The sequence below is a fragment of the Emys orbicularis genome, chromosome 13, assembly GCF_028017835.1.
Source record: "Emys orbicularis isolate rEmyOrb1 chromosome 13, rEmyOrb1.hap1, whole genome shotgun sequence".
Lineage (NCBI taxonomy): Eukaryota > Metazoa > Chordata > Testudines > Emydidae > Emys > Emys orbicularis.
In genome coordinates, this window is record NC_088695.1 from 18,155,502 (window position 1) to 18,170,247 (window position 14,746).

Genomic DNA, 14,746 nt, shown 5'->3' on the forward strand with positions numbered 1-14,746 from the left:
CATTGCTACAGACTAGGGAATGAATGGCTAGGCAGCAGTTCTGCAGAAAAGGACCTAGGGGTTACAGTAAACGAGAAGCTGGATATGAGTCGACAGTGTGCTCTTGTTGCCAAGAAGGCTAACGGCATTTTGGGCTGTATAAATAGGGGCATTGTCAGCAGATCGAGGGACGTGATCATTCCCCTCTATTCGACATTGGTGAGGCCTCATCTGGAGTACTGTGTCCAGTTTTGGGACCCACACTACAAGAATCATAGAATCATAGAATATCAGGGTTGGAAGGGATCTCAGGAGGTCATCTAGTCCAACCCCCTGCTCAAAGCAGGACCAATTCCCAACTAAATCATCCCAGCCAGGGCTTTGTCAAGCCGGGCCTTAAAAACCTCCAAGGAAAGAGATCCCACCACCTCCCTAGGTAACGCATTCCAGTGCTTCACCAACCTCCTAGTGAAATAGTGTTTCCTAATATCCAACCTAGACCTCCCCCACTGCAACTTGAGACCATTGCTCCTTGTTCTGTCATCTGCCACCACTGAGAACAGCCGAGCTCCATCCTCTTTGGAACCCCCCTTCAGGTAGTTGAAAGCAGCTATCAAATCCCCCCTCATTCTTCTCTTCTGGAGACTAAACAATCCCAGTTCCCTCAGCCTCTCCTCATAAGTCATGTGCTCCAGACCCTTAATCATTTTTGTTGCCCTCCGCTGGACTCTTTCCAATATTTCCTCATCCTTCTTGTAGCGTGGGGCCCAAAACTGGATACAGTACTCCAGATGAGGCCTCACCAATATCGAATAAAGAGGAACGATCACGTTCCTCGATCTGCTGGCAATGCCCCTACTTATACAGCCCAAAATGCCATTAGCCTTCTTGGCAACAAGAGCACACTGTTGACTCATATCCAGCTTCTCGTCCACTGTGACCGCTAGGTCCTTTTCTGCAGAACTGCTACCTAGCCATTCGGTCCCTAGTCTGTAGCAGTGCATAGGATTCTTCCGTCCTAAGTGCAGGACTCTGCACTTGTCCTTGTTGAACCTCATCATGTTTTTTTTGGCCCAATCCTCTAATTTGTCTAGGTCCCTCTGTATCTGATCCCTACCCTCCAGCGTATCTACCACGCCTCCCAGTTTAGTGTCATCTGCAAACTTGCTGAGAGTGCAGTCCACACCATCCTCCAGATCATTAATAAAGATATTAAACAAAACTGGCCCCAGGACCGACCCTTGGGGCACTCCGCTTGAAACCGGCTGCCAACCAGACATGGAGCCGTTGATCACTACCCGTTCAGCCCGACGATCTAGCCAGCTTTCTATCCACCTTACAGTCCATTGATCCAGCCCATACTTCTTTAACTTGGCGGCAAGAATACTGTGGGAGACCGTATCAAAAGCTTTGCTAAAGTCAAGGAATAACACATCCACTGCTTTCCCCTCATCCACAGAGCCACTTATCTCATCATAGAAGGCAATTAGGTTAGTCAGGCACGACTTCCCCTTGGATGTGGAAAAATTGGAAAGAGTCCAGCAGAGGGCAACAAAAATGATTAGGGGACTGGAATACATGAATTATGAGGAGAGGCTGAGAGAACTGGGATTGTTTAGTCTGCAGAAGAGAAGAATGAGGAGGGATTTGATAGCTGCTTTCAACTACCTGAAAGGGGGTTCCAAAGAGGATGGATCTAGACTGTTCTCAGTGGTACCAGATGACAGAACAAGGAGTAATGGTCTCAAGTTGCAGTGGGGGAGGTTTAGATTGGATATTAGGAAAAACTTTTTCACTAGGAGGGTGGTGAAGCACTGGATTGGGTTACCCAGGGAGGTGGTGGAATCTCCTTCCTTGGAGGTTTTTAAGGTCAGACTTGACAAAGCCCTGGCTGGGATGATTTAGTTGGGGATTGGTCCTCCTTTGAGCAGGAGTTGGACTAGATGACCTCCTGAGGTCCCTTCTAACCCTGATATTCTATGATTCTATGATTTATTTCGAAGCACAAAAAAATCAGAAAAATTAACTGTCTCTGTCTTGTTCCCTGGGCCTTTCAGAGAATTCTCCACACTAGTTGCACTGGTGAGCTGTGTGGCTAGAATGCTGTAATAATACAAACACACTCTAGGCTTTGTCTTCACTACCCGCCGATCCGGCGGGTAGCAATCGGTTTATCGGGGATCGGCTTACCGCGTCTAGTGAAGACGCGGTAAAATCGATCCCTGATCGCTCTGCCGTCGACTCCGGAAATCCACCTCGGCAGGAGGCGGCAGCAGAGTCGGCGGCAGCGCGGCAGCGGTCGACTTTCCCGCGTCCTCACCACTAGGTAAGCCGACCTAAAATACGCAACTTCAGCTACGGTATTCACGTAGCTGAAGTTGCGTATCTTAGGTCGGACCCCCGCTGCAGTGTAGACCTAGCCTCAGGACTTGAACAGCTGTTCTGAGATGCTGCTCACACTGGGTCACAAGATGGTCTCACTCAGTCTGTGCTCAGCAGTGACTGGCAGATATGATGCTTCCTCCATTTCCAGCTGTGTTGGTACCTCAGGGTTAATGCACCAAGTGGATGAGCTCCAAGTAGGAAAGAGCTGATCTTAGAGGTGATGCCTGTAGGGGCCCATCCACACACCCCTCCCTGGCTCATGCTGACCCAAGCATCCAGCTAAAGAAAGACCCTTCCTCCCCATTCTTAGCTGGGGCACCCCATCTACACAGGCCCTAGAAGGAGCTGTTCCCAGATATCACTAGGATCAGGGAATGGGCATGACCCTAATGATACATGGCCAGGAGTTGACCTATGATGGAGCCAATCAGACCCTATCCCTTATCCAGCTCAGGTCAATGCCCCATTCCTATCCTTCACTTCCCTTCCCCATCCCCACAGTCAGGAGCTGGGGAGACCTGGGGCTTTTCAGGGGATGGGCACAGAGGGGAGGAGACAGGGAACTGGATAAAAAAAGAGACCTTCTCTCCTCTCCCCCGCAACAGCCAGATCAGATAGGAGTGTGACGGGTCCCAGAAAGCAGGGATGGCTCCTGGGGGAGACATTTAGAGCAGCTCCTAGAAGTGATGGTTGGTGGGGGAGGGAAGTGAGGGATGGTCAGTGCAGGGATGTTGAGACAGATCTGTCTGTGTGTCCTGTTTGTCAGTCCGTCTGCCTCACTTTCATAGTTACAGCACAATTATATTACTATCTGGAACTGCACCATAAACACAACGGTGAAATCTCCCCTCTCGCCCTTTTCTCCCTCCAGAGATTCTGCGATCTGAGATGGAGAGCGAGAAAGGTCAGTGTTTGGATCCCATTACACTAGCTGACAGTAGATTTATCCCCATAAATAAAATAGGGTGAAATCTTGCCATTGTTAATTAATGATTGGAACAATTTCCCAAGGGCCGTGGTGGATTCTCCAGCCCTGGCAATTTGTAAATCAAGATTGGGTGTTTTTCTAAATGATCTGCTGTAGGAATTATTGTGGGGAAGTCCCCTGGCTTGTGTTATGCAGGAGTCAGACTAGGTGATCACAGTGGTCCCTTCTGGCCTTGGAATCTATGAATTAATGCATCACCTCTCACCCTGTTCTCTCTCTAGAGACCCTGCTGTCTGAACGGGAACGAGAGAAAGGTCAGTGTCTGGGCCAGTTACAAAATTAACATTATCCCCATAAACCCGACAGGGGGAAGTCTCACCTCTCCCTCTTTTCTCCCCCTAGAGACCCTGCAAGCTGCGATGAAGAGGCAGAAAGGTCAGTGTCTGGGACCAATGGGATGCATTGAAGATTTCATGTCAAGTCAGTCAAGTCAGCTCAGTCGAGCCAACTTAACTCAATTGAAAGCCACATTTACTGCCAGTGGAGTCACTGTTTAACATATTTAGCTCAATTTTAGCAAGTGGAGTTACATGTTTGAATGAGTGACAAGGAATGTCTCCGTATTGGCACCAGAGCCCAAGCAGGGAGCTCAGGGCTGCTCACACTGACACAAAGAGGCTCTGAAGGGTGAAGGGCCCATTTGTCCTAATAAACCCCATGGGAATTACAGAAATGGCACCTTGAGCCCAGGGCCCTGAATACACCAGCCCAGCTTGGTTAGTCTCATTGCTGGAGACATGGGTACAAAAACCCACCTGTGGCTGCAAGTCTCAAAGCCTGGGTCAACTGACTGGGGCTTGTGCTGCAGGGCTAAATCTAGCAGCGTAGCCGTTCCCACTCGGGCTGGAGCCCAGGCTCTGAGACCCTCCCACATCGCTGGGTTTCAGAACCCAGGTGCCAGCCCGAGCAGAAACTTCTACACTGCTATTTTCAGCCCTGTAGTGTGAGCTCTGCAAGCCCGAGTCAGTTGCCCCAGGCTCAGACCCACTGACACAAGGTTTTTTGCAATGTAGATGAACCCGGAGAGACTTGTCCAGTGTTTGACAGGATCCCTCACCCGGGAACCCCCTGTGTTCTGACCCTTCCATGCCCATGTAATATGGGGGGGGAGGGATTTCACCCTCAGTGACCATGCACACCCACAACCTCAGCTCCACCCTGCAGTGACTCCATACAATAACCGTACAGGTCTGATCAGTGCAGAGCAGTGTGTGTAGTTCTACATTAAATGAAACTGATTTGTAAAGGCACACAATGTTTTTCAGTTTTCCCCTCCTGATCTTACTACAGGGCAGAGTTAAGGTTGTTTAGGTGCCTTAGCTGCATTTCTAGACCATAGATTTCTTTTATAATTTAACCATAATTTGTATTTCCTGGGTGTATAACACTTGGTTTGGGAATAATTAAAAGATTCCTCCTGTAATGTGTTTTACCCTTAAGTTACAAGTACGTCCCCTCAGCCTTAACTCCACATTAATGTAGATTTTATCTGGAATTGCATTGTGCATTATGGCCCGGATCTACAACGAAACCCCAGAAATAAGCCTCTCAATCCCAGTTTTAGGCACCATGGTCCACAAAACCCCACTTGGTTGAAACCCAACCCTGTAGGCACCTAAACACACTCGGGGCATTAATCTCTGGTGTAAAAGTTCTCTCAGTGTCTAGGTTTCTGCCTCTGGGCACGTGGAGCACATGGCTGCCTTGCTATAGACATCTGGGCACCTATCTCCCACCTGTGCCCCTGGAGACACATAAACTGAGGGGAGGAGCATCTAGCTCACTTGTGGGGCCTGATCCCGTAGATGTGCTCAGAGGCCACCCAACAGCACACAGAATGAGGTGGGAGATGGAGAAGCACTGAGCCTCCCTTGTAACATTTAGCCCGGGGGTTAGGGTACCCACTTGGGCTGTGGGAGACTCTGGTTCAAGTCCCCCATCTCTGCCAGGTGAGGAGAAGGCATTTAAACAAGGATCTTCTACCTCTCAGGACAATGCTCTAACCACTGGGCTATGGGACATTCTGATGTGAGGCTCCCTCTGTCTCTTTTGTTCAAGTTGTTACACTTTAATTAAATATTAACTCAGAATCAGTCTATAACACCCCTCTGCCCTTCGGCCATCTTGTGTGGAGCATGGCCAGTGCCTTCCTCTGTCTCACAGACACACTGCCTGGCTCCAGAAGAGGGGCTCCTGGCTGTGGATCGCTAGCAGAGAGAGGCACCAACGTCAGGAGAGGGGCGGGGCTTAGCACAAACCCCTCTTGTCGGCCTCTCCTATTGGCTGGCTCACATGGCTCCTAGCACACTGGGTTCTATGGATCCCATTCTAAGGCGCCTGCTTCTCCCCATTCATTGTATCGGGAGCTCTGAGATGCCTTTGGGGTTACACAAGTTCTCCAGGGTAAATCGCTGCAACCTGCTCACAGTGTGAGAGCCTTGTCTGTGCTCACTGGGGGAAACTCTCCCAAAGCTACTGGCTAAAGGCAACATGAAACCCTGTGCTCCGGGCTCCATGAGCCCCACTGTGTCTCTCTGCAGGCTAGCAATTCACACCCCAGCTTTGTCACACTTGAGTGCCCAGTCCCCGTCTCCTCCTGGACACCAACAATGCACAATCTGCTGCCTCAGTGGAAGCAGTGCACCCCCGCTTAGTGGCTTCACCTTGGTTCAACACACTCCTTTGCACCAGGCACTTAGACACGTCTACAGTAAAACCAAACTGAAGTTTAATTAATAGAGCCTGAGACAGAGACTCAAATAAAAGCAAGTGTAGATTTGGAAACAACATTACAGGTATAGGAAACACAATCTATAGCCTATACTTGTTAGCAGGGCACTATCCTGTCTGACAAGGTATTTCTCACCCATTGGTCAGTTCTACTCACAGTGGCTGCGAGAAGGCTGGTGCAGGGAATGGAGTTACGAATTTCCAGCCTTTCACACAATGAGGCTGAGGTTTTCGAAGCTGCCTCAGAGATTTGGATGCCCGTCCAAATTCCTGTTTGAAACCTTGTTAAAACTTTGTTTTCATGTTTTTGTTACAATCAGACATGAACAGGGCTCTTTTCCCTGTCCTAGGGTGTCCTGCAGGTGTATTCCTGCTCCCCAAAGCTCTCCTTAGCTGAGGGACTTCCTGGCCAGGCTTTTATGAGGACAAGGAGATCTTTAAGCCGTCACCTGATCCCTGGCCTCAACATCAGCTGATTAGTCACAGGGTGGGGCTGGACCCAACTCCCCTTAAAAGATCAGACACCCTGTGACACGTAGTCTCACTCATCTTCACACTTTCCATCCCCGACCCCAGTTCCCTGTCTACCTATTGCCCCTTCTGCCTTCCATCTCTAAGCTCAGCGAACGCTCTGTCTACAATTGCTATCTGGAGTTCCTCTCCTCCAATTCCATCCAAACCTGCTCCAATCCAGCTTCTGTCCCCTGCACTCCCCTGAAACCGCTCTTGCCAAAGTCTCTAATGACCTTCCTGGACAGATCCTATGGCTTCTGTGTGATCCTCATTCTCCTTGCTCTAGCTTCATGCGCCTCCTTCTGACACCATTGACCAGACCACTCGTCTCCATTAAATCCTTGGCTTTCACATCTCCCTCCTCTCCCAGTTCTCCTCCTGCTTTTCTAATCACTTCTTTGGTGTCTGTTTTGTTGAGTTGGTCTCTTCCTGTCTCCCTCTTTCAGAGAACACCCCCCAGAGCCCAGTACTTGGCCCCCTGCTCTCCTCTCTCCACACCCTGCCTCTAGTAGCTCTTACCTACACGCATGGCATCAGATACCACCTCTACGCCAATGTTTCTCAAACTCTTTCTCCACTAAAGACTGTTCCCACATCTCAGCCTGTCTGACGTCTCCTCATCAATGTCCAGAGGGCAACTTAGGTTCAACAGCTGAGTGTTTAATCTCTTCTGCACCCCTCAGAGCCCTTCTCACTTCCTAGTTTCTTCATCTCTTTGGATAACACCATAAGCCCTCCCAGAGGCAGGGGGCTGTGGCTGCTCTCCCTCCTCCCTGCCTCCCATCCCGCACAGTGGGCTGCCCCTGAACTAGGTACCAGGATCTCTGCCCCTCCTGTGGTCCAGACATTGTAGCCCTGAGCTGGGGTGTGAGGCCTGAGCTGACTGCAGGGAGCCCAGAGCAGAGTGGGAGGCCTGGGGTCTGAGCCTGCTCGAGGTGGCTCCTTATGGGAGGGGACCAGGGCTATTTCCCCTGCCCTGGCTGGGAGAATCACTCTATGATGTTGGTCTGGGTTGGGAGTTGGGTGGGACAGAAAAAACTGTCCTGTATTTTTGAAATACAGTGTTGGCCACCCTAACAATACCTCCATCCGCCCAGTCACTCAGGCCAGAAATCTGGGCATCGTCTCTGACTCAGCCTCTCGCTGGGCCCGCACGTCCTGACCTCACCCCAGTTTCCCTGCTCCTGCCTGTATAACACGTCACAGATACAGCCTCTTGTGTCTGTCCCGACATCCCAGGCTCTCGTTCACCTCATCACCACACACCTCCACTGCTGTGATCTCCTCCTGCCCGGCCTTGATGCCAGCCGCTTTGTCCCCTCAGCTCCATCCAAAGCACGGCTGCTAGGCTCAGCCCTCAGGCTCGTCTCTCCTGCCACATACACCACTTAGTTCCACTGAGGCCCCCTCCAGCACCGCTCCAGCACAAGCTCCTTGTCATTGCCTTTAGGTCCCTCACCAGTTAGTCCCACCCTGACTGAGCGATTGGCGCCACCGTCCCTCTGCCAGCGATGGCAGCCTGCAGGGCCAGTTATAGGGGTGGGTGCACAGGGTTGTCACCCTCAGCACCGTATTGCTGCTGGGCTTTTTTTTTTTTTTTTTTTTGCTCCTGGCAGCCCAGGTAGGTTGACTAGGTAGCAAGTGTGAAAAATCAGGATTTTTTTGTTTTGTTTTTTGTTTTTTTGCGGTAGGGTGTATAATTGCATATATAAGACAAAGTCCCTAATATTGGGGTGTCTGGTCACCCTCAGCTTGGGTCACCCACCTGTCTGCTTCTCCCTTAAACACCTCAGTGTTTTCTCCCCCTCCCTCTCCGTGTACAGAAAAACACCCCCTCAGTATTTGTGAAGCTGCCCCCTTCTCTCTTCCATCCCTCCTCCAAACCCAGCTGTGCTGTGGCCCCTGGAATCTCTCTCGTCTGGCATTGGGCACCTGCTGAGCTGGGCTTTCGTTTGTTTTTATCGTTACCTCCCCCTCCCAACCCCTTCACCCCAGTTGTCTATTTCATCCCCCTGTTGTACCCGGTCTGCCATGCAGAGGGTGAGCTCCCTGGGCCAGGGACTGTCACTTTGTTAGATGTGGCTTCTGTGGACAGAAGGGGGACAGTGGGTGCATATGGGAGCCATAGAAGAGGATGTTGCATTAATAGTGGCAGGATATAATGAGGGCCTGAGAGAGGGATTGTGCTGCAAGGATGGAGAGAAAAGGGCAGATACTGGAGATAACACTCAAGAAGCAGCAGCAGTGTTTGGAAATGGCCTGGGTGTGCAGAGGGAGGAACCAAAAATAACCATAAGGTTGTGGGCACTGAGATTTGTCCAGGGTGATCACTAGGGACCCCAGTGAAAGCGGTCTGAGTGGAGTGGGAAGTCAGACTGGAAGGGAGCTAGGACAGCTGGAGACACAAGCATTGTTTGCAGACTGGTTTCACTGAGTTCAGAGACAGAAGGGAGGAGGGAGATGGGGCAGCAGTTAGAGGGGTGGGTCGGGAAAGGAGGAGATTTGTGGGTAAAGTTAGACCGGGGCATAAATATTTTCAGGGTCAGGCCCCAAGACTGTAAACTCTTTGGAATAGGGATTGTGTCTCTTACAGTCTGGAGTGTGTGTGTACAGGTCCTAGTGCTGTGGGCAGAGCTGGATTAAGAAAGGGACTTTAGGGGCTATAGCCCAGGGCCCCGGGCTAAGCGTGGGGGCCCGGGCTGCAGCCACTAAAGCCCCTCCGTGGTGCATTCTTGGCCAGCTCTGCCTGGCGGGGGGGGGGGGGGGGGGAAGGGAAGCGGGCTGGAGTCGCGTCACCACTAGTGCAGGGAAGCACCATCTCCCAGTGCTTCGCTCGCTCCGCCCCCGCCGCTCCCATTGGCTGGGAATCAGGGCGAATGGGAGCTGTGGGGGGCGGTGCCTGCAGGTGTCCCTCCCCCACACCAAGTGGGAACGCTAGGTAAGCGCCCCGCATGCCAGCCCCCTCCTATACCCTCCCAGACCCCGCCCCCCCACCCCTAGCCTACTCCTACACCCTACCTCCCTCCCAGACCCCCCACCTCCACCCCCTCCCACCTCCTCCCTCCCAGACCCCCCCAGCCTACTCCTGCACCCTCCCTCAGACCTCGTACTCCCACCCCCCGCCCACTCCTGAACCCTCCCTCCCAGATCCCCCCCAGCCTGCTCCTGAACCCTCCCAGACCCTGCACTCCCACCCCCCAGCCTGCTCCAGCATCCTACATTCCTTTCTCCCTCCCAGCCCCACCCCCCACCCCCCCAGCCTGCTCCAGCACCCTACATCCCTTCCTCCCTCCCAGACCCCACACCCCCACCCCCCCACCCTGTTCCTGCACTCTCCCTCCCTTCCAGACCCCCCAGCACCAGCTTTCTCCTGCACCCTACCTCCCGCACAGACCCCTGCCACACCCCTTCCCCGAAGCCCCCTCCCACACACTGAACCCCTCATTTTTGGCCCAACCCAGAGCATAGGGGGCCCCACAAAATCAACTAGCCCCAGGCCCCCAAGAGAGTTAATCCAGCCCTGGCTGTGGGGTCCAGCCCTGAGTGTGACCTCTAGATGCAACTGGAATGCAAATAACAATGTGGAGAGAGGCAGGAGACTGGCCATGGGATATGCAGGTATGACATCGGGTGGGGCTTAAAGGTAGGGTTGCCAACCCTCCAGGATTCCCCTGGAGTCTCCAGGAATTAAAGATTAATCTTCAATTAAAGATTATGTCATGTGATGACATCTCCAGGAATACATCCAACCAAAATTGGTAACCCTACTTAAAGGTGTGCGTGTCTGTGCAGAGGACAGGGGATAAAGAGGAGCGGGTGGGGAGAGTTTCAGGGATCAATATGGGAGTAGTGAGAGAGTAGTGAGGTGGAGCCAGGAAGCCCTGCTCTCTGGCCCAGGTTTACCTGTGCAGTGTCTGAGGTGTATAACAAGTATATGTAACAGCTGGGGCAGGACAGCTTGGGTCCCTGCCGCCATAAGAAGCCGGCTCCTGTGCTGTGCTCTGCCTAGCATCTTATGGACAAATCTTGCAAAACATTCGTATCACCAGTGAGGGAGATGTTTGACTATTTCCCATTACGTTTTGAGACTCAACGTTAACTCAGGATGTCTTTTACTTTCCAGGGGAATACGAGGCAGTGAAAGGTACGTGTGTTTTTACTAGTTTTGATTATGCTTTAAATTGGAAAAGGAACACTCAGAGCTGTGTGTGCAAAGAAATGTTAGTGTAAAAAATGAATGTGTTACTGAGACAGGTAACGTACATGACAATGGGAAATCCAGATATTATCCAGAAATAATGAATGGAAAATTTGTGGTATTGAAATATGAATATTAACTACAGTTGCCAATGGCACAATACCATACACTCTTGCCCCACCCTCTTCCCCACCTCTACCCCCTAGGCCCTGCGCCTTCTCTGAGGCCCCGCCCCCACTCACTACATCTCCCCTCCCTCCGTCCCTTGCTCTCCCACACCGTCACTCATTTTCACTGGGCTGGGGCAAGGGTTTGGGGTGCAGGAGGGGGTGATGGCTCTGGCTGTGGGTGCGGGCTTTGGGGTGGGACCAGAAATGAGGGGTTCAGGGTGTGGGAGGGGGCTCTGGGCTGGGGCAGGGGTGCAGGAGGGGATGAAGGCTCCAGCTGGGGTGTGTGGACTCTGGGATGAGGGGTTTGGGGTTCAGGAGGGGGTCAGGGTTGGAGCCGAGGGGTTTGAAGTGTGGAAGCGGGCTCAAGGCTGGAGCAGGGGTTTGGGGCGTGGGAGGGGGTGTGGGCACCAGGAGGGAGTTTGGGTGCCGGTAGGAGCTCAGGTCTGGGGCAGGGGTTTGGGGTGTGGGCTCTGGGAGGGAGCTAGGGTGCAGGAGAGGGTTCTGACCTGGGGCCGGGGGTTGGAGTGCTGGAGAGGGTTTGGGGTACGGGCTCCAACCTGGCGGCACTTACCTGAGGCATCTCCCAGTCAGCGGGGCTCCCTGCCTGTCCTGGCTCTGCGTAGCTCCTGGAAGCAGCCAGCATGTCCGGCTCCTAGGCGCAGGGTCGGCCAGGTGCCTCAGCGCCCGCAGGCACTGCCCCCGCAGCTCAAATTGGCCCTGGTTCCCAGCCAATGGGAGCTATGGAGCCGCCACTCAGGGTAGGGGCAGTGCGCAGAGCTTCCCTGATCACCCCTGTGCCTAGGGGCCGCAGGGACATGCTGGCTGCTTCCAGGAGTCACACAGAGCCAGGGCAGGCAGGGAGCCTGCCTTAGCCCCACTGCACCGCCGACTGGACTTTTAACGGCGCAGTCAGCAGTGCTGACCAGAGCCGCCAGGGTCCCTTTTCGACCAGGTGTTCCAGTCAAAAACCAAACACCTGGTAACCCTAATATTAATAGTTTTATTTTTCACATTAACCCTTGGAAATACAGTCTTAAACACAAACAAACACACTTCACTTACTGACACCAGAGACACCCTGTAACGAGAACAATAATTAGTTTACATGAATAGGGCCCACCCTGAGAACTCTCCATGGATGTTCTCCCGCACACATAGGTTTCCTTGGAGCAGGATTGGGCCCTCTGAGCCCTATTGATTTCCACACACCACACACAGCAGCTGTAGGATCAGGCACATGGGTCTTATCACACTGAAGCTGGCAGGAATTGTAGGAGCTCAGCACCCCTTTGGGTCACCAGCATCACCCAGATGATGGAGACACTTATGAAGGAAGAGTTCTTTGAGCTGCAGGCCCAGGTTCTCTGCAGGGCCAGGACTTGCTTGAGGTGGGGGGTGGGGGCAGGGCGGGAGCTGGTTATGGCTCCCTGGTTCTCAGGCTACCCCAGGGGCTGCTCTGATTCCAGCTGGCTGTGGTCCCTGAGAATTGGTGATGTGCCCTGCCCTGCCCCAGCACACACACCCCAGCCCCTCAGTCCCAGCCCTGACATGCCCCCTACACCAGGATGAGGGGGGCAATTGGCACAGGAGCCAGTTACGCTGTTTTAGCCCAGCTGGGCTCTCCCTACACCAGGGGAATTCTCTGATGTCCAGGGCCTGGTCCCAGCCAGTCTGCACCATCCCAGCACACAGTCACCGGAGCAGGGAGAGAACCGGGCCCTTTATCTGCCCCCCTGATTCACATGAGTGATCCCCACAGGTGCAGCCCCATTGATTTCTGCGGGGAGGTTTTGTGGGATCAGGTGCGATAAAGGAGAAGCCCTAACTACTGATTAGGAGCCCAATCCTGCTGTCCTTACTCAGGCAAAATTTCCACTGAGGCCAATGTAATGTGGGTTTAGAACTGGGCACTTTTGTTACTGAGAATCTCTCCTATTGATTCATTTATGTTCTTTTTTCCCTTCTCTCCTCTCATTCCCATGGACCCTCTGGCAGAACTGGGTAAGCTCCGTGTCGTTTGTTTTTCACAGTGTGTGACTTGTTGAGTCTGTTACTTGCTGAGGCTGCATTTCGTTTGTGTAAATTCTCATGTCTGATTATTTCAGGACTCGCCAGAGCCCGAGGATACGCAGGTAACTAACACTGATACTGCCGCAGTCACTCTCAGACCCATTCCCCTGGGATACTCGATCCCTGCGCAGTCCTCTCACAGCTCTCACAGTAACTAAGGGGTGGGGCAAAATGTCATTGTCCATGTGAAAGTTAGAGAGAGAGAGAACACACACACACACCCTGCTGTGAGGGGGAAGCTGGTGCCACAGGCAATTGTTTAACTGCTCTCTGTTGCTATGTTATAGCCTCTAGTCAATTAATTATTTATTTCACTGCTCACCATTTTTTGGCAGAAACATCCAGTTGATGAGCTTATCCAACCCTGCTGGATGCAGTGGCAGAGAGTGGATGGAGGGCAGAGGGGCAGCTGGTGGCTCTAGAAGGGTTGCTGGGGTGGGGAACAAGGAATTTAAGCCTCCTCTCCCCACACTGAGGGCTTGTGGCGTGGGAAATTCATGGGGAAGAGCCCAGCATGGCTAGTGTGGAATCGCTGTTCTGCACCATAACAGTGAGGGTGTGAATTTAAAGCTATTCTGCTCTAACTCCCTGTGTGGACGCTATTATTCTGCACTCAGTCTGCAGCAGGGGGTGAGGGCACTCAGTTCCAATGTGGATTAACCCAAAGCAGACAAGGGCACTCTTAGCATGGAATCAGAGTGTCCGCACAGGCAGTCAGTGCTGACTAGCTGTTCTGCACTAGCCACTCAGGGCTTTTCCCTGTGTAGACAAACCCTTAAAGTTACTTCCAAGGGAAAGAGGAGAAGCATCCCCTCCCCTCCTCTCCCCTGGACCACAAGCCCTGACTGTCCCTTGCTCGGCTGTCCACACTCCAGCTCCCCCATGACAACTCCACACCCCAGGTGCAGGCTTCAACAGGAACATCTGCAGCACCTGGGAAATCTGAGGGCAGCATAAAACAAATAGAATTTTTTATTGAGTTAAAGGCCGGATTCTGCCACCCTGGCGCGATGGAACTCGAGGGGCTGCCCAGCGTGAGTCAGTGTGGCACAATCTGACCCTAAACACACTGATATTATTTGCAGTGCAGGACGGCCTGGAGTTTCCAGCCACGCTCAGGGCCCTGGTGCTGGGAGCTGTAAAACACAGAACAGACCATCCCTGCCCCAAAGAGCTTCCAGTCTGAATAGACCAGATGGATACAGGATGGGGGAAGGGAGGATGATTATCATGGATAGCATGTGAGCCCCCCCTTTGGGGAAGCTAGCCACACAGCCCAGCCCCTTCTGCCCAGGGCCCCATCCACCCCAACCCCCATCTGCTGGAGCCCCAAATGTCCGCTCCCCCCTGTCAACCAGTGCCCTGAATGTGCCTGCCCCCCCCCCCCCCAGCGGCCAGAGGAACCCTGGTCAAACTGTCCTGAGCCACTGGTCAACACCAGCACCGTACCGCCCCCAGTGCCGGCCCCCAGAGCCCAATTGCTGGCTGGCCTCAGCACCGCCCCCAGTGCCGGGTTGTTAGCCTCTGGCCAGCGGCAAAGCTGAGCTCCCGCCGGCTTGGGCAATGGCTTGGGGAAGAGTGTGGCACATGGGCAGGGCCAGAGCCTGGCTTATTTTACCCACCGCCCATGACGATTATCCCCATTTCACAGCTGGGGAACTGAAACACAGAGAGACTCAGTGACTTGTCCAAGGTGACACGGGCAGCCTGTGG

General features: G+C 53.0%; 2 protein-coding genes across 2 annotated transcripts in view; one reads left to right on the forward strand and one right to left on the reverse strand.

Moving 5' to 3' along the window:
* The window catches only part of LOC135887539 (zinc finger protein 850-like), a 437,015-nt gene that overhangs the window by 194,866 nt on the left and 227,403 nt on the right, over positions 1–14,746 (reverse strand). The gene's annotated exons all lie outside the window — the stretch shown is intronic.
* The window catches only part of LOC135888087 (butyrophilin subfamily 1 member A1-like), a 69,883-nt gene that overhangs the window by 42,271 nt on the left and 12,866 nt on the right, over positions 1–14,746 (forward strand). Inside the window, exons 5-10 of the mRNA XM_065415898.1 lie at positions 3,236–3,268; positions 3,574–3,606; positions 3,695–3,727; positions 10,719–10,739; positions 12,959–12,964; positions 13,069–13,095. Coding sequence (XP_065271970.1) covers positions 3,236–3,268; positions 3,574–3,606; positions 3,695–3,727; positions 10,719–10,739; positions 12,959–12,964; positions 13,069–13,095 — 153 coding nt within the window. The remainder of the gene's footprint in view (positions 1–3,235; positions 3,269–3,573; positions 3,607–3,694; positions 3,728–10,718; positions 10,740–12,958; positions 12,965–13,068; positions 13,096–14,746) is intronic.